This window comes from Pelodiscus sinensis, chromosome 22 (genome assembly GCF_052426305.1).
Source record: "Pelodiscus sinensis isolate ZL-2025 chromosome 22, ASM5242630v1, whole genome shotgun sequence".
In the NCBI taxonomy this organism is placed as follows: Eukaryota; Metazoa; Chordata; order Testudines; family Trionychidae; genus Pelodiscus; species Pelodiscus sinensis.
The window spans coordinates 18,386,632-18,406,240 of record NC_143073.1 but is presented as its reverse complement, the minus strand read 5'-3'; the positions used below and the strand labels follow the sequence as shown (position 1 = coordinate 18,406,240).

At 48.7% G+C, this 19,609-nt stretch overlaps 1 protein-coding gene and 1 non-coding gene across 3 annotated transcripts in view; one reads left to right on the top strand and one right to left on the bottom strand.

The window, feature by feature from the left end:
• Positions 1-252: 252 nt before the first annotated feature.
• Positions 253-19,609, bottom strand: part of LOC149521841 (uncharacterized) — a 33,694-nt gene continuing 14,337 nt past the window's right edge. Inside the window, exons 3-5 of one of the 2 annotated variants that reach the window (XM_089772286.1) lie at positions 4,822-4,856; positions 4,175-4,349; positions 255-3,830 (exon numbers count right to left, since the gene is read on the bottom strand). In XM_089772286.1, coding sequence (XP_089628412.1) covers positions 3,661-3,830; positions 4,175-4,349; positions 4,822-4,856 — 380 coding nt within the window. In that variant the 3' untranslated portion in view covers positions 255-3,660. Of the gene's footprint in view, positions 4,350-4,821; positions 4,857-19,609 lie in introns of both variants that reach the window. The other variant, XM_089772287.1, reaches the window with a different exon arrangement.
• TRNAR-UCU (transfer RNA arginine (anticodon UCU)) lies at positions 11,390-11,463 on the top strand. The gene has a single exon. It is a non-coding gene; the product is annotated as a tRNA-Arg (tRNA).

The window sequence follows — 19,609 nt, the reverse complement described above, 5'->3', positions numbered from 1 at the left end:
CCGCTAGTGCGGACTCCATGCCGCGCGGCTACACGCGGCACGGACTAGGTAGTTTGGACTAGGCTTCCTATTCCGAACTACCTAGTCCGTGCCGCGTGTAGCCGCGCGGCACGGAGTCCGCACTAGCGGACATTTAAAAATGGCGGCACCCGGCGAGATGCAAATGAAGCCCGGGAAATTCAAATCCCGGGCTTCATTTGCAACTCTGGTTGCCTACATTACCACCCTAGTTCGAACAAGGGTGGTAGTGTAGACATACCCCTATAGACAACCACCTAACCTCAGGATGATCCTTACCTCAAACTATGGGACATACCACACTAATACCAACCCTGGAACCTTCCCTTGCAACAAACCCTGGCGCAAAGCTTTGTCCACATATTTACTCTGCTGACACTGTTATTGGACCTAACCATGCCAGTTACAAGATCAAGAACACATATTCCTGTTCATCCAGAAATATAATTTATTCCATCATGTGCCTAAAGTCTGCTATGTACATTGGACAAACTTCTCAGACACTTCGCCAAAGAATCAATGCACACAAAACAAACATAAGACTCTCAGAGGGAGAAAGCTGTTGCTTGCCATTTCAGCCAGACTGACCATTCCCTCAATGACCTTAAAACATGCATATTGCTTCAAAGAGAGTTTAACTCCAGACTTCAAAGAGAAGCTTCAGAATTGTCATTCATGCTTAAATTTGACACTTTATGTATGGGTCTCAACAAAGATTCTAATTATCTCACCCATTACAAAGATAGCTTCCCCAGTTATCACCCCTAACGTCATTACCTCACAGAAACGTCCCCTATTATCACCCCTAATGTCATTACCTCACAGAAACGTCCCCTATTATCACCCCTAATGTCATTACCTCACAGACACTAACCTTCCCCCCTCACCCCCACTCTGTTCTAAAATTTGATTTGTCAGTTTCATATGTGCTCATTTTTTTGATTGTATCACTTTGGTATATATGGTTGTGCCAATTTTCTTCCACAAATTGATCTGAGGAAGTGGGTCTGGCCCACAAAAGCTCATCATCTAATAAACTATCTTGTAGTTCTGTCTTTCGTTTCAGCTAGACCAGACTAACACAGCTGCATCTCTATCATTATTTTGAAATAAGTACTGTGTAGACAGCACCAAATTTTGAAATAAGCTAGGCTATGTCTAGACTGCAAGCCTCTTTCGAAAGAGAGCGTCTAGACTACAATACGCGGATCGGAAAATCGATCCACTTTTTCGAAAAAGAGCATCCTGACTGCTGGACGCTCTTTCGAAATTAAAAGCCACCCGGAACCGCTTCTGCCAGGGCATGGGGGCAGCATTTCCTTCCGGGTGCTGCTGCCTGCCCTTTGCAGAGACGCGTGGTTAAAGGGACGCCCCTGAACACCCGTTGCTCTGTTCCTGCAGCTGCCTTTGCTGTCCCTCTAGGAGGTAAGCAAGGCATTGCAGTGCTGGTTTGGAGTGCTCAGCTTCCTGGGACACCCCAGCAGGCTTTTTGTTTGGAGGTTTTTTTTGTTTTAGACCCGTTTTTTGGCATGGAGCCAGAGCCCCATGCCATCATACTGCAAGTGTTGCTGCATCTGCATGACACAGTCATGAGGCTACTTCCCCATCTGGACCCAGATCAGAGGTACGAAGAGATTGTCCGTCATGCAGCCCCACTGCCCTTGCCTCCAAACTTCTTTGTGGACAGGCGTGTTTGGAGGCTTGACACCAGCTCTGACTGGTGGGACCGGCTGGTTATGGAGCTCTGGGATGACCAAGAGTGGCTACGCAACTTCCGGATGTGAAAGACCACTTTCCAGGAGCTGTGTACCTGGCTCGCCCCTGCTCTGCAACGGCAAGACACCCACCTGCAGCCCGCTATCCCCGTGGAAAAGAGGGTCGCCATTGCCCTCTGGAAGCTGGCAACCCCCGACAGCTACCGCTCCGTGGGACACCAATTTGGAGTGGGCAGGTCTACTGTTGGATACATCCTGATGGAGGTAAGTCATTGTCTGGGGACAGTCACAGTTTGGGGTGGGAGGAAGGGAGACTGTCAAGAAGGGCAAAGTGGAGTGTGAGTGGGAGGGAGCTCCTCCACTCACCCTGAATTGTTGGGGAGAGAGTTCTGAGGAGGGGATTCCCGGGGTGTTTGAGAGGGAAGGTGGGTGGTGGGTTCTCCTCCTCAGAGATAAGGCACCCCTTCTAACATTTTGTTGTCTGTCTCATTCTGCAGGTGGTGAGGGCCATCAATTCAGAGCTGCTGAACAGGCTCGTCTGTCTACCAGATCTGGACAGCGTCATGGCCGGCTTTGCTGCCCTTGGCTTCCCGAATTGTGGAGGAGCACTCGATGGGACATACATTCCAATCCATGCACCGCCCCATCGAGCAGCCCAATTCATTAACAGAAAGGGCTACTTTTCTATGATCCTCCAGGCCCTGGTCGACCATCGTGGCCAGTTTTCTGACATTTGTGTTGGCTGGTCAGGGCAGGCACATGATGCCCGCATCTTCAGGAACTCGTACCTCTACGGGAGGCTTCAGGCAGGAACATTTTTCCCGCATCACAACTTTGCGGTTGGGGATGTGCACATGCCGGTGTGCATAGTGGCTGATGCTGCCTACCCCCGATGCTGTGGCTGATGAAGCCCTACACTGGCCTCCTGGATGCGAGCAAGGAGCAGTTTAATGCTCACCTTAACCGGGCTCACAACCAGGTGGAATGTGCGTTCAGATGTTTAAAAGGCAGATTCCGGTGCTTGCTCACACGCCTAGACATGGGGGAGAGCAACATCCCTGAGGTGGTGGCCGCGTGTTGCGTTCTCCATAACCTGGTGGAGAGGAAAGGGGAGGCCTTCCTACCAGGGTGGGGTACAGGTACTGATGGTCAGGAGAGGCACTTTGCCCAGCTGCTATCCGCCAGGCTCACCGGTCTGCTGTTTGCATACGGGAGGCCCTACGGGAGCAATTCTCAATTAGAGGCCACTGACACTACTGAGGGGCTTCTGCCTGGGGACTGGGCCCTGGCCCAATAGAAGCTTCCCTCCACAACCCATCTCCTGACTCTGTTTGGAGAAATAATAAACACCAGGGTTTGTCTCAAAATAATAAGTTCGGTTTTATTTTTTTAAATATCACTCACTGGAAAATAGTATATCTGTTGCAAACATAAAAAAGCTTTTGTTCATTTTTTATGTAGAAAATATACTTTCATGCCAAACTATGTACAATAAACATTTTGTTTAACACATTCCTTGTCATTTAACTGGGTAAATGGGGGTACTTGAAACCTGGAGTGGGGAAGGGGACTTGAAACCTGGAGGGGGGAAGGGGATCAGGTTGCACGGTGCTTGCCTGATCTCAGTCTCCTGCTTGGGCCTCGTGTTTGGGGTCCACGGGATCGGGTGGTACACCTGTCAGTTGGCTGGATAAGAGCGGGTAGGTGCTCTTGGGACTGGGAGGCCTGGGGGAGAAGAGAGCCAGGGGGAGAGAGGGGCTGGGGAACTGGGAGGACTGGGGGAGAGGGAGGTCCAAGGGGGGAAAGGGATGCTGCTGTGGAAGGGGGGTTTGGTGGGGCGGGGTCATGGGGTGTTGGAGGAGCAGGAGCAGGAGCAGGAGTGGCACTCAGGGATGTGCAGCTGAAGCTCCTCCATCAGCCGGTCATGCTACCGATCCTCTGCCTCCACCCTCTCTCGCAGGATTGTTTTGAGCTCCTGCACGGCCTCCACATGCTGCCTCAGGATGTCCGCATACACACGCCTGTGTCTGTGGCTCCCATGTCCCCGAGATGGAGGTGGGGCTAGGGTGCTGCGGCCCTCTTGCACAGCTGGTCCGGCTGTGGAGGAAAAGAGGAAGACACAATCAGTCATAAAAAACTGGACTATGTAGCACTTAAAATACTAACAGGATGGTTTATTAGGGGATGAGCTTTCGTGGCCCAGACCCACTTCCTCAGATCAGAGTAACATGGCTACATTTCTATCACAATCAGTCATGTGTGCAACAGCTGTCCAAAAGGGCATGTCCTCTCCTTGAGACAGGGGAATCAGACATTCTGAAAGTAACACCATGTGTGACATGGGCATCAGCCTGAGCATTACAGGTTTCCCTTGTGCATCACCCACTTGCACCCACCTCCTCCCTCCTCCCCCAGGTGTTACACAACCTCACTGCACTCACCTGCTGCTTCATCTCCAGCGTCAGATGACACCTGGGAGGCCTCTGGGGTCTGTGTGACTGGCTCCAGGGTGAGGGTCGCCGTCTCCTCACTGTCCTCCTCTGGCACCATGTCCCCATCTGCAGACTGCTCTGGGTCCTGCTCTGGCGCATCCACCACAGGGTCCGCCAAGCCTGACTACACGAGACGCCGTGGTGTGCGTGCTTCACCACCACCCAGGATCTGGTCCAGCTCAGTATAATAGGGGCAGGAGTGGGGGGCTGCCCCAGAATGGGAGCTATCCTCCCTGGCCTTCACATACCCTTGGCGCTGCTCCTTAACTTTGGAGAGCACCTGGTCCTGGGTGCGGGGGTAGTGTCCTTTCTGGGCCAGGGCCTCTGCCATGCGGCCATAAATGTCCGCATTTCGCCGCCGGCTTTTTATGGCTTGTAAGGCCTCCTCCTCTCCCCAGAACTCGCGAAGGGTCTTGAGCTCTGGCCCAAACCATGACGGTCCATAACAATCAATTGGAGAGGACAATAGAGCCAGGGGAGGGAAATGGGGAGAAGGGAGAGGAGTAAGATGGTTCACCACTCCCCCATGCTAGGCGGGAAGTGGGGTGGGATACAATACAGATAGGAGGAAGGGGGGCAATGAAATAAGAACTCACAGCATGGGATGGTATGATCGGCTCCTCCGGCTGCACTGGGGAGATGAGGGGATAAATTATTTAAAGACCATGGGGGAAGTGAAACGGTGTGTTTGGGGAGGGTAACTGAAAAAGAAGGGGGGGCTCAGGTGCCAAACAAAAGAACAGAGGGGGGCATGGGCACACGAGATGAGGGGAGTAGTGGAAAGGAAGGACAGGTGCAAGACCCAGCAGAGCAAAAGAGGAGCTAGGAGGCAAGCAGTGGGGCCAAGATGTAAAGGGCCCCTGCAGCAACTGAGGCTGGGGAGGGAGCAGCAGAAATGCAGAGGCAGGGGAGCCAAGGAGGAGGTGAACTGCACCCAGTGACCCATAAAAGCTGCACCATCTAGGAACCCAGATGGAAAGTGGGCCCCTTAAAATGCACCCCCAACAAAGAGCAAGCTGTGGGGAGAGAGGACCCCAGGAGCAGCCCCAAAGCAGCCCCCTTATGTCCTCTACCTCAGGAGGGAGCAGCAGCAAGGGCAGCAAGAAAGGTGGAGTCCAGGCCTGCAGTAGGGAAGAAAAAGGGGCCAGGAAGACCCCCAAGGAGTGTAAAAGCAGGCTCTTTTCTGGCCAGGCCTCGTGCACATAGGCTTCCTAGCCCAAGATTACCTTCCCCTCAAACCAAAAATCCTGCACTACGTGACTTAAGATCAGTAAAAACCAGGAGTAAAACACCAGGTAGGGAAGGGTCATGCAAAGTTCGCGCCAGTCAAGGGCCATCTCACCCCTTCCCCTTCCCCCTCAGCCTGTCACTAGGCAGACAGAATCTGTTAAGCCTATCACAACTAAGCGCGGGAAAGCTCTTGCTCTCTCTATAAAGCAGCAGTTGAGGGTTCCCGAAAATTTGGAAGGCAGAATACCAGCCAGGTTCTGAGGGCTGATCACCCGAAGGCCCCCTCCCGCTCACCGAATCTTCCGCAGAGCGTAACGAATAACAAATATGCTGTTGTCTCTTGTATGTCTGATAAGTGTGAGTATTGCTGTGTAAAGTTAGTTAAAGGTTTGATAAATAATAGCATTAATAGTAAGTTAGTTAGAAGTTTGTTAAATAGTATCGTTAGGAGTTTAGATAGATGTCAGACCTTATGAGTAAAATTAATGTAAATATAACTGATAAAAATCCCTGGGGTGTTATTGATAATTAATGGGACTTGGAAAAACCTCAGGGTATCTTCCTCTATTGCATTGCAGTTTGTTTGTTACTGTTAATAGTTATCTGGCGCCCATGCCTGTAAAAAGCTAATAAATAAGAAGTTATAGTTAAAAGCATTTTACATAAAAGTTAAAAGATATTCAGTACAAGGTTGCCTGTTTCTGCACCTCCCTGGGGCTGGCCACATTCTCGAACCTTCCATTTTACCTCAACAAGGAGATGAAAGGGGGGGTTCTCCCCTCCCTGGGGCAGGGCAGCAGAAGCCCCCAACCACCCTTACTCTCACCCCCCTCAACAATTAGCTGAGGTAAAGTGGGGGGAGGAAGCCACCTGCAAATAAAGCAAGTAGAAGAGGGAGACTGGCCCAGAATAAGGGTGTAGCCAGGGCCTGCCTACTACAACAGAAGTAGCCCCCTGCATTCACAAAGAAAGAGAGGAGAGGTACAGGGGGAAAGTAGGTTGTGTAAAAGACCCAGACTAGCCATCTGCTGCTCACTAGTGGAGGGAAGACATGCTGGAGACTGGGGCTATGTCTAGACTGCAAGCCTCTTTCGAAAGAGAGCGTCTAGACTGCACACGGAACTTTCGAAAAAGCAAGCCGCTTTTTCGAAAGAAAGCAGCGAGTCTGGATGCTCTCTTTCTAAAAAGCCTGTTTGCTTTCAAGAACGCCTTTTTTCGAAAGAGCACTTTCGAAAAAAGGCGTTCTTCCTCGTGGAATTAGGTTTACCGCCGTCAAAAGAAAAGCCGCATTCTTTCGATTTAATTTCGAAAGAATGCAGCTGCAGTCTAGACACAGGTGAAGTTTTTTTCGAAAAAAGGCTACTTTTTTCGAAAAAACCCCTGAGTCTGGACACAGCCTCTGTGAACAGCTTTCTCTTCCCTGAGTTTAAAAAAAAAAAAAAAAAAAAAAAAAAAAAAGGCCAACCCTAAATCCAGCATAATCTGGCAGGCACCTGTGGTCAATTAAAACTTGCTAGAAGCCAAAGGCTAATTAGACACCTGCAGCTAATTTAGGCCTGTGGTGCTGCTATAAAAGGTATCCCCCAGCCAACAAAGTGGGGGTGAAGAGGGAAAAAATAGTACACTGAGAAAGTGTCCATGTGTAGGAGCTGCATGGATGTGAGTGGAAGACTGATGAACAGGTACTAAAGGAAATGAGCTGGGAGGGATTGTCTGGGGGAAGTGGCCTACAGAACAGCTGTGACATTGGGAGTGGCAGTAACCTTGCCTGTTGCTGCTGTTGCCTTAGGGTCCCTGGGCCAGAACCTGGAGTAGTAAGTGGGTCCAGGTTTCCCCTGAACTTCCCATGCTACCTCAAAATCTGCCTGGAGAAGAGAGGTCAGGTGTTCAGAGGGGATTTTTACTCCAAACTGATGAACTGTCCTGTGATGAGTATGGCTCAGTAGGCTGTGGCTCCTGCCTCTACTGAAGAGAAAGTAGTCCTGGCTTGCACCTCTACCTTTTAAATGAGCCATAATGGTCCTGACCTTGGTGTGGCCAGTCCTGGTTTGTGCTGGGTCCTGACTTACCCCTGCTGCATCTCTGCCGTTTAAATGTAGTAGGAGCCAGGCTTAATGTACTTAATGCAAATTATATTGAGTACAGTATTAGTCATTTACTCACTATTTATGCTATGCTGCATGTTTTGAGGACAAACCCTTCAGGGCACCAGCCTGTCTGCTTATATGGCTGTAAAACCCCATGCAAACTCTTTTAAATTAAAAACAGCATTAGGGACATATCTTTACATTGAAATTGTTCAGACTGGAAATAAGGTGTAAATTGCCCTCTGTCAAAAAATTACCTCTGGGAACAATTTGCCAAGGGTTATGATGGCTTCTCACATCTCTGGCCACTTTTAAATTAAGATTGGGTGATCTTTTTTTTTTTTTTTTTTTTTTTTTAAATAAAAGACCTGTTCTTTGGGCAAGTTCTGTGGCCTGTTCTATGGTGGGGCTCAGACTACATGATCACTGTGGTCTTTCCTACCACTGGAATCTAGGAATCTATTAGAAAACTTAACTGGTGTTGCTTGGGTCCTTCAGGGCAGGGCCCTTCAGGTGGCATGGGGAGTACAGGAGTCAGGGCAGGGGGTTGGGTGTGGGGACTCAGGGGATGGGCTGGGTGCAGCAGTCGGGAAGGAATTTTCCTCCAGAGTAGATTGGCAGAGGCCCTGGAGGTTTTTTGCCTTCTGTAGCATGGGGCACGGATCACTTGCTGGAGGATTCTCTGCATCTTGGGGTCCTTAAACCATTTGATACCTTCAATATCTGAGATATAGGTGAGAGGATTATTCCAGGAGTGGGTGGGTGAGATTCTGATGCCTAGATTGTGCAGGGGGTCAGACTAGATGATCATAATGGTCCCTTCTGACCTTAAAGTCTATGAGTCAGGGCAGGCAGTGGGAGGCTGAAGGCAAGGGGCTGGGAGGGGCACACTTGGGCTGATTAAGGCTGTGAGGATGGTGCTGCAACTACCAGCTCAACCCTGGCTCTTCTAGGGTGTGGGGAATGGGGCTGCCACTGGCTCCTCCAGTGGGGGATTGGTTGGGAGGGGTCAAGGCTGCACTGCTTGGTTATAACCCCCAGCAGTGCTCCTTGAAAGGGAGCTTCCTGCCCCGGTAGTGTTCTTTGGGAAAGAATGGGGCTGCATGACCTGGCCCCAAACAACAGTAGTGTTGCTGTGGTGCAGCAGAGCTGCTGGCTGGCAGGGATCACCCATCCAGTGCTGTGACTGAGGGCTGGGGTGAGCGGTTTTGGGCGGGGAAGGAGGGGGCACTTACCTGGACTGGTGACTGGCAACATGGAGAACCCTGCCCCTAGTTGTCCATTCTCTTCCAGGTGCATCTGCCTCCCTGTGGCCAGTATGCAGCATAGCTGTCCCCCATGCTCACTGCCCCAATAGTCACTCTGCAGTATAACTGTCCCTCCTAGCAACTCCCTCCCTTTCATGTTATGGGAAACAATCTCATTCCAGGCGGATTCCATCTTCCTGGCACAGCCAAACCCTGTTCTTGCTTCTCATTAGGATGAGAGGAAGCTGCATACCAAATTTGGTGGGCTTAGCTCTTACCATTTAGGAAGAGTTATTGAACAAACAGGTGGCTGGATTCACAGACAAATGCACAAATTCTCTAAAATATGAACATAAAGATGCAGGAAAGGAGAAAGATAACCATTTTGTTTAATTAGTTGCTTCCCTTTGTGTTCTGTGAATTTTATAGACCTCTAATGTTAGTTTGCTAGTGCTGGAGTTGCTATGGACTGGACACACACTGCGGTATTACTGGGATGCATACATACATAGCATCTGAACACCTGTCTGGAATGATAAGACTTGCAACAGTGTCTAACTCTGTGTTAGTTCCCTATTGCTTAGGTGTAATATTTGTCATATTTAAGACTTTTGATGTTCACAAAGTCATGGCCCCGGCTTTAAAACCAGCCAGCTACAGTCTGTTCCCAAAATGTATGTAAACTGGAATCTGAGTTGAGCAGGGTGGATAATGGGACAGTGACCTGGATTTTTTCCATTTTTTTTCCATAGAATCATAGAATACTAGGACTGGAAGGGACCTTGAGAGGTTGAGTCCAGTCCCCTACCCTCATGGCAGGACCAAGTACTTACTAGACCATCCCTGATAAACATTTATCTAATCTACTGTTAAATATCTCCAGAGATGGAGATTCTATAACCTCCCTGGGCGATTTATTCTGGTGTTTGACCACCCTGACAGTTAGGAACTTTTTCCTAATGTCCAACCTAAACCTCCCTAGCTGCAGTTTAAGCCCATTGCTTCTTGCTGTATCCTCAGAGGCCAAGACGAACAAGTTTTCTCCCTCCTCCTCATGACACCCTTTTAGATACCTGAAAACTGCTGTCCTGTCCCTCTTCAATCTTCTCTTTTCTAAACTAAACAAACCCAGTTCTTTCAGGCTTCCTTCATAGGTCATGTTCTCTAGACCTTTAATCATTCTTGTTGCTCTTCTCTGGACCCTCTTCAATTTCTCCACATATTTCTTGAAATGCAGTGCCCAGAACTGGACACAGTACTCCAACTGAGGCCTAGCCAGTGCAGAGTAGAGCAGAAGAATGACTTATCCTGTCTTGCTCATAACATACCTGTTAATGCAGCCCAGAATCATGTTTGCTTTTTTGCAACAGCATCACACTGACTCATATAACCCCTAGATCCTTTCTGCTGTACTCCTTCCTAGACAGTCGCTTCCCATTCTGTATGTGTGAAACTGATTGTTCCTTCCTAAGTGGAGCACTTTGCATTTGTCTTCATCCTGTTTACCTCAGACCATTTCTCCAGTTTGTTCAGATCATTTTTAATTATTACCCTATCCTCCAAAGCAGTCGTAACCTCTCCCAGCTTGATATCATCTGCAAACTCAATAAGCATACTTTCTATGCCAGTATCTAAATTGTTGAAGATATTGAACAGAGCCGGTCCCAAAACAGACCTCTGCGGAACCCCACTTGTTATACCTTTCCATCAGGATTGAGAACCATTAATAACTACTCTGAGTATGGTTATCCAGCCAGTTATGTACCCACCTTATAGTAGCCCCATCTAAGTTGTATTTTCCAGTTTACCTATAGCTAAATGATTCAGTTGTATAGGGCCAGTATAACTGTCATGAACTGAATTTTAGACTTCCATGTATTGCATTAATATGTTTTTCTATACCAGCTTAGCATATCTCTAGTGTGTTAAATACAGATGTTTCTAGATACTTAACGGAGGCCACTGGTTTATAACCTTTGTTTGCCTCTTTTGTGTGAATGATCTTATACTTTTTAAATGATTGAACATTCTGTAACACTTTTCTAATGGGAAATATACTTAACAATTATTAAAAACCTGAGTACCATCACTTTCTTGTAATAGTCACAATTTTCCTCATAACAACCAACCAGCCTTTACCAGTTAGGACGTGGAGAGAAGCAGGAAGTGAAAGAGAAAGTTGAATCATTTTACTTTCTCCCTGGTCTTGTTCTGGGGATGCTGAGTTGAGTCTGTCAGGGATGCAGTGGCTAATCCTATTCCAGGATTTAGTTGCAGCTTTGTTAGTGTTTGAACTGCTGAGATGACCTTGTCAGGGATGCAGAGGACAATCCTAGATCCAGGTTTTTGTCATATCTTTCATAGTGCTGGGAATCGAGAGATAGATCATATCCAGAATTACTCTTTCCCCCAGTCCCACCTCCCTTGGCTGAAGCGGATGCTGAGAAGAGCCTATTTTGCTGTGAGATGGATCAGAACTCCAGGTTTTCCCTCTGCCCCTGTAGTTACACAGAAATAGCAGGATGCTGAGATTAACCCTGCAGTGATGCAGAAGGTATGTGCTTTTTCAGTTCTGGTACTGATGGGGCTTTTGCAGTGATGTCTCTGTGGCGCAATGGACGAGCGCGCTGGACTTCTAATCCAGAGGTTCCGGGTTCGAGTCCCGGCAGAGATGGTCTCTAGGCAGGTGCCTTTTATTTTTGCACAGACTCAGGTAAGGATGTAAGTTAATTATATTTAATTTACTCTAGAGGGTTTTAGAAGAAAGACAGACTTTTCCTGATAACCTCTATATGGCTTTCCTTGTCAGCCCTCTCTTCTTGCATGTCTGTGGCACAGGCCTCTTTCATTCATATTTTTTTCTCACAGTATTTTCTACTGTTAGTTTTTTCCCTTTGTTATCTCTTGCATGCTTTGATATTTAGCCCCCCTGTTCTTTAAATGCTGTAGCAGTTGTCTTGATAAAGATATTGCTGTCCTTTTGTTATCAGAAAATGTCCTTTTGAAATCTGAAAATGGATTTTTTTTTTAAGATCTTTGTTCTAATTATTTCTCTAGCTAAATCTGGTCTCTTATTTCTTATGAGTAGCTGTAGTTTAAAAGCTAGCTCTCTCAGCCTGGTAATGAATTCTAGCTTCTGACTACAGGTTTCGTATCCTTTTCTGTGTGTGTGTGTGTGTGTGTGTGTGTTTCCCCTGCACATGAGGTTTTTCTGTGCTTGTTCCACATTCTCACCATGTTTTACAATTTAGAGAACTAAAAACTGCAACTACTACTACTGATTTGTATCAAGATGCTAGGTTTTGTGATGTTCCATACATGATTTATGCACATTAGTGAATCATCTAACTTGTATATTACTTCCCATATGGCCATATTCAGTTACTGGTCAATCCAGCCTGGGATTGGAGCTGCAGAAAATTAAGCTGCTGTGCCTGGGGTAAGTATGTGGAGCTGTGTGGGAGCAGGTGGTGGCTGTTTGTGGAGTGGGAGCTGGCATATTGGAAACTGTGGGGGTTGGACCTGCTAGGGGAGGGGTGTTTGTTTGCCTGTGGAGGGTCTGGGGGTGGCTTCATGGCTGTGAAGGGTTTGCAGAGGGAAGGGGGCTGAGGGGAGATCCTGGAGTGCTGCTTGAACAGTTTAGTGTCTGCAGTCAAGGCAGGTGGGAGAGTGGAGTTGTGTGTCTGGGTGCTGAGGGGTGTCTACTGGGCTTGGGGATTGCTGCTGGGAGCATGAGGTGGGTGGGTGTTGGGGAGAACTGCAGGATGACTAGTGTGATAGTTGCTGGTGAGGAGGAGCTGGGGTATGACACTTGGAAACTGTTATATTACAGTAGTGCCTTCGTGTCCTAACAAAAGATACTGCAATAAACTGACATCTTCAAAGAAAATGTGTATAACATTTTGCAAAACTTGCATTAAAATACAATGACAGGAGAACAAGGAAGAGGAGGAAAGACCCCAGCATTTCAACTTCCTCACCAAAGTGGCTATTTCCTTACCACCTACACCTCAACAAAATGACCACATTCCCTCTGGGATCTAGGAGTGCAAGGATTCCCCTGCCCTTGTCTGGGAGAGGCAATGTGGGAGGAGTGGGCACAAGGATACTCTCACAACTGGAGAGCAGGAAAAGGGTGCACTACCTGCTTCATGTGCTGAGGGACCAAGCTGTGCTGTATAAGCCCTAAGATCAGCAGGCCTGCAAGTGTATTTCATTGCATTGTTAGCCCCAGACAGGCCATACAATGGTGATGATTTTAAGTTACTCTGTCTTTTGGTGTTGTCCTGTCTTTCCTTTCTCCTTGATTTCTCTCCCCCCTGTCCTATGTTCCTGCTCCTCCAGTCTCCTCTCTCCTATATTGTTTTTGTGTTTGTCCCTGTCTCCATCCACTCTTTCTGTGCTGTTAATTTGGATGGAATAAATGGGCCCAGAGTCAAAGAAGTTAATGTGACACTTTCACTGTACAATACTAAACAGTTAAACAAGACTCAAGTTTTAACTAGAGACCTCAGCATGCTTAGTCCCATGGCAAACACTGTTAAATACATTTTTAACCTTTTATTAAAGATACAGAAAAAGAAAGGAAAACAGTTAAAGCCTTTGAAATGCTGAGTATGAAATGCTGAGTATTAAGCAAGACTTATTTAATCATCCCCTTGTTTCTTTTCCCCTCTAACTTTAGGGGTTTTTTTTTTTAAAGAAAAAAGCCAGCAGATCTAGGCAAGTGATTATTCCTCTTTATTTGGTGCTGGTGAAGCCACATCTGAAATGTTGCCCAATTCTGGGCCCTTCCTTACAGAAAGGATGTGGACACATTTGAGAGTCCAGCAGGAGGCAACAAAGTATTAGGGGGTTGGAGCACATGACTGAGAGGAGGCTGAGGGATTTGGACTTGTTTTAATTCAGAGTGGTGATGGTGGTGGGATTTGATAGCAGCCTTCAACTACCTGAAGGGATTTCCAAAGAGAATGGAGAGGGCTGTTCTTGGTGACAGATGTCAGAACAAGGAGCAATGGTCTCAAGTTTCAGTGGGGGCGGGGGGGGGGGGTCTATGTTGGATATTAGGAAAAACTATTTCCCTAGGAGAGTGGTGAAGCACTGGGATGGGTTACCTAGGGAAGTGGTGGAATCTCCATCCCTAGAGGTTTTCAGTCCTGGCTTGACAGCCCTGGCTGGGATGATTTAGTTGGATTGGCCCTGCTTGGGCAGGAGTTTGGGCTAGATGACTCCTGACTTCTCTTCCAACTCCAGGCTTCTATGATTACAGACATTTCTGGGCAAGAAGACTGTGCATATGTTCTGGTGAGAGGTCCAGTGTAGCCCAAGTCACACTCAGGGGCTGCAGCGAGACTACATCCCTTTTTCGGCAAAGGGATGTAAATTAGACTTATCGCAATTGCTAATGAAGCAGGGATATAAATCTCCCCTGCTTCATTAGCATAAATGGCTGCCGCTTTTTTCAGCACGGAACTTTGCCCCTTATCCCTGTTGAAATAAGGGATCTTTCGGAAAAGGCCTTAATTTGCTCCATTGTCTTTCCTGGCACAGAAGTTAAGCTGATTAGTTTGTAGTTTCCTAAGTTCTTACAGGCAGTCCCCGAGTTATGCGGATCTGACTTATGTCGGATCCGCAGTTACGAACGGGGCTCTTCTCGCCCCGGAGGACGGGAGTGGCAGGACGCCCAGATGAGCCGTGGTCCCGCCGCACGCGTCCTCCGGGGCGAGAAGCTGCTCCCCGTCTCCCTGGTCTGCTGGTCAGACCAGGGAGACAGGGAGCAAAGCCGCAGAGGACGCCCGCAGCGGGACAGCCACAGCGCGTCTGGGCTGTCCCACTGCGGGCGTCCTCCGCGGCTTTGCTCTGCGTGTCTCTGGTCTGCTGGGCGGGAGGGGGGGTGCAGCTAGTGCCCTCTTCCCCCCCCCAGCAGACCAGGCTTTTCTGCCCAGGACGCCTGGGGCAGAGCAGCTGGGGTGCTGCTGGGTTGCTCCAGTAGCGCCAAGGAGTGGCGCTACTGGAGCAACCCAGCAGCACCCCAGCTGCTCTGCCCCAGGCGTCCCCAAGTCAGCCGCTGCTGAAACTGACCAGCGGCTGACTACAGGAAGCCCAAGGCAGAGTTGCTCTGCCCCCGGCTTCCTGGAATCAGCTGCTGATCAGTTTCAGCAGCAGCTGACTTGGGGACGCCTGGGGTTCTTAAGTTGAATCTGTATGTAAATTAGAACTGGCATCCAGATTCAGCCGCTGTTGAAACTGATCAGTTTCAGCAGCAGCTGAATCTGGACGCCAGTTCCGACTTACATACAGATTCAACTTAAGAACAAACCTACAGTCCCTATCTTGTACGTAACCCAGGGATTGCCTGTATTTCCCTTTTTATAGATGAACCCTTTTCCAATCTTCTGTCCTCTGTGTCTTCTATGACTCTTCAAAGGTGGTGGTTAATCCCATGTGACTCTTCAAAGGTGGTGGTTAATCCCACATAAGAACGACCATACTGGGTCAGTCCAAAGGTCCGTCTAGCCCAGTAACCTGTCTTCTGACAGCGGCCAATGCCAGATGTCCCCAGAGAGCATGAATAGAATCATAAAATGATCCCACCTATTCCCAGCCTCTGACAAACAGGCTAGGGACACCATTCCTACTTATTCTTTCTAATAGCCATTGATGGACCTATCCTCCATGAGTTTATCTAGCTCTTTTTTGAACCCTGTTAAAAGTTCTGGCCTTCACAACTCTCTGGTTCAGAACTCTTCAATCAGCTCCTTTAGTATTCTAGGACGCATTTCACCAGGCCCTGATGACTTGAAGACATCTGCGTTTTCTAAAGCTTCAGAGGGGTACCCGAGTTAGTCTGTAATTGGAAAAACTTAAACAACAAATAGTCTAGCAGCAACTTAAAGACAGATCACATTAGTGGATGTGCAGTTAAATGAGCCCCTGATATTTTGTTAGTCTTTAAGGTGCTGCTAGACTATTAATTGTCTAAGTTTAACTTTTCTAAGTAATTTTTAACTTGTTCTTTTCCTACATTAACTTCTGAACCTACCCAATCTTCACTGGCATTCACTGTTAGGCATCCAATTGCCACCAACTTTCTTGGTGAAAACCACCACAAACCCATCTCATCTAGATAGTGCTGCAGTGCCCAGGGAAATGAAGCACACCCACCCACAGCATTACTACAAAATGGCACAGAATAGTAGGAATCCATACAACATAACAAGGCAAACAGTGAATACAGTCCGCACTACATCACACCCTGTCTCATTTCCCTAGTGAGGGATACCATCCAGCTGGGCTGGTCAAGTCCCTCTCTGTCCCAGATCTTCTAGCTCTGCCCAGCCTGAGAGGGTCTGTCTTGTTCTATCCTGTCAGTGCAGCTGGTCTGAGGACCAGGTGACAAGGACAGGAAGAAGAAAATTTGGGATGGAAAGGGACATGAGGGAGGGGAGACAAAGCAGGGTCTTAGATGTATCAGGTGAGGAACCTCGCTGGTACAGTGATGTGGATGTACCAAAGTCTGGGTGTTGTGCTGATCATGGCGAGGCTCATGAATGAGGGACAATCTTTAATGAGAAGTAGGGGCCTGAAGGCCCTTCCCTCGGGAATCTCCCATCCCAGGCATCTGTTCCACATTGGATTTCCCCTTTTTAAGGACACCAGGGGAGAGGGGATGGGCAGAGTAACCTATTTTCACATTATTTTGTCTGCCAATTAGGCATAATTTTTGACACCACCAATTTGGCACATTGTTTTCTGCCTCAATTCTCTTACTTTCTTGCTCTCAACACTGAGCTTGGATTATCTGAATAGACATTTATGTCGGATTATTCAACTCCATTGGTACTCAACCGCTCCAGCTTACAATATCTCTTTCAGGAGTCCAGTTTGTTCTGTGTACGCAAGTTTCATCTCACTTAAAAATGACTTTCTTCCAAAAATCAGCTATTAAAATTACTTTAACTGTCACAACTACAAAATAAATCAATGGGACTAAATATAAATATTGTGCTTATATTGCTCTATGCACTATACACTGAAATGTAAACAAGTCCTTGTCTGTATAAAATCTTTGTAGTGATTGAGCTAGTGCTCTGTGTGTAGCCTGTTGTAAAATGAGGCAAATATCTAGGGGGTACATCTACACAGCAGCATTATTTTGGAATAACATAGTTTGTGTCTACATTACAAGGTTTTATTTTGAAATAACATTGAGCTGGAGGATTCCTTTACCCTCATTTCACAAGGGCTACGTCTACACTGGCACCCTTTTCCGGAAATGCTTAAAACGGAACAGTTTTCCATTATAAGTATTTCCGGAAAAAGCGCGTCTACATTGGCAGGATGCTTTTCCGGAAAAGCACTTTCCAGAAAAGCGTCCGTGCCCATGTAGATGCGCTTTTCCGCAAAAAAGCCCCGATCGTCATTTTTGTGATCGGGGCTCTTTTGTGGAAAACACTACTGTGCTGTCTACACTGGCCCTTTTCCGGATCAGTTTTCTGGAAAAAGGACTTTTGCCCTAACGGGAGCAGCATAGTATTTCCAGAAAAGCAGCTGATTTCTTACAGTAGATCCTGAGTGCTTTTCTTGAAATTCAAGGGGCCAGTGTAGACTGCTGGCAAGGAGTAAGAAGTCAAAGGAAGAGTGCTCTTCCTTTGACTTCCTGCTGTGTAGACAGTGCCAAAAGCTGAATTAAGCTATTTCAACTTCAGCTATGTCAATTGTGTAGCTTAAGTTGTATAGCTTAATTCGAATTTTGCTCTGCTGTGGTAGATGTTTCCTAGATGGGCTGATCTATCCCCTGGTAGATCTTTGCTTACCCCCAAGGTATGCCCTGTGTATCGCTGGTTGAGAGCCATTGCTCTAGTTTTTCTGTTTCCATTTTGTACCTCTCAATTCAACATTTCTTTAACATGTGACTGGAAGTTTTCTTAAACTTTCACATACAGGCAGTCCCCGGGTTACGTACAAGATAGGGACTGTAGGTTTGTTCTTAAGTTGAATCTGTATGTAAGTCGGAACTGGCGTCCAGATTCAGCCGCAGCTGAAACTGACCGCCAGTTCTGACTTACATACAGAATCAACTTAAGAACCCCAAGCGTCCCCAAGTCAGCTGCTGCTGAAACTGATCAGCAGCTGATTCCAGGAACCCCGGGGCAGAGCAACTTTGCCTCGGGCTTCCTGTAGTCAGCGCTGGTCAGTTTCAGCAGCGGCTAAATCAGGACGCCTGGGGCAGAGCAGCTGGGGTGCTGCTGGGTTGCTCCAGTAGCGCCGCTCCTCGGCACTACTGGACCAACCCAGCAGCACCCCATCTGCTCTGCCCCAGGCGTCCTGATTCAGCCGCTGCTGAAACTGACCAGCAGCGGCTGAATCAGGACCAGAGCAGCTGGGGTGCTGCTGGGTTGGACCAGTAGCGCCCAGAGCGGCGCTGCAGGACCAACCGGCAGCACCCCAGCTGCTCTGCCACAGGCATCTGGAGAAAAGCCTAGTCTGCTGGGGGGGGGGGGGCGTACTAGTTGCGCCCCCCGCACCCCAGCAGACCAGGAAGACACGGGCGGCGGACTGAGACGCACCGCGGTCCCGCCGCCTGGGTCCTCCGCAGCTTTGCTCCCCGTCTCCCTGGTCTGCTGGAGACCAGCAGACCAGGGAGACGGGGAGCAAAGCCTCTGAGGATGACGGCAGCGGGACAGCCGCAGGGCGTCTGGGCTGTCCCGCTGCCGGCTTCCCCCGCTGCTTTGCAAAGCCTCGGGGAAGCCGGCAGCGGAGCAGCCCAGGCGCGCCTGGGGTGCCTCGCTGCCCGAGCCCCCCGCGGCTTTGCAAAGCTGCAGGGGGGCTCGGGCAGGAGGCAGCCCAGGCGTGCCTGGACTGCTCCGCTGCCGGCTTCCCCGCAGCTTTGCAAAGCCGCGGGGGGGCTCGGGCAGCGAGGCAGCCCAGGCGCGCCTGGACTGCTCCGCTGCTGGCTTCCCTGCGGCTTTGCAAAGCCGCGGGGGGGTGGGGGGAGGGGCTCGGGCAGCTCAGGTGCCCCTGGGCTGCCCGAGCCCCTCCGCGGCTTTGCTCTGCGTCTTCTGTGAACACATATTGGTCACTGGTGTGGTGAAATCTCATGTATCCCTCCAACTTGGGGTACCTGCCCTGCTTTCTGGCAGTCTGACTTGAGACTGGTGCTCATAGCTGCGTCCCATACCAGGCAGCATGACAGTGGCACACTCCAAGCAAGATGGGATAATAGTATGACAAGGTGGGAATCCTTTTGAACTGTTATGAGTTCTGTATTTGCCTCACTTTCCCTTGTATGCTTCATTATTACATAGGGTGTGGAACAGTGTCCCACTAAACTGCACAGCTTCACGGGTGATTAATCAGACCTGCCCAGTCAGTCAGCTTCCTGCAGGAAGCCCTGAGCCTCTGACTGGGTGGGGCTGATTAATCACCAGTGAAGCTGTGCAGTTTAGAGGGAACGCTGGTGTGGAAAGGCACTCTTTTTGTAACCCAGGCTCCTACTGGGTGTAGTCCACTGTCCCATGTAGTGGCACTTAAACCACTTACAGAGAGAATAAATCTGCTGTACAGCCTTAGCTGAGAACTGGCTTAGAGCGTCATGCACTAAGCTCCAACGATCCCAGGTTTGGTTCCGCCTATTGATGTTAGCCTGCTCTAAGAGCAAGTGTAACACACAGGTTTGAATGGCACCTAGTTGTCTGGGACTAAGTGGGTGATTGGAGAGTGACTGACAGAGGCTGATTCCATATTAGTGGAGAATTCAATCACTAGGACATTAAAACCTGGCAGCCAATGACTATGCATGGGAATCCACCTCACCGCAG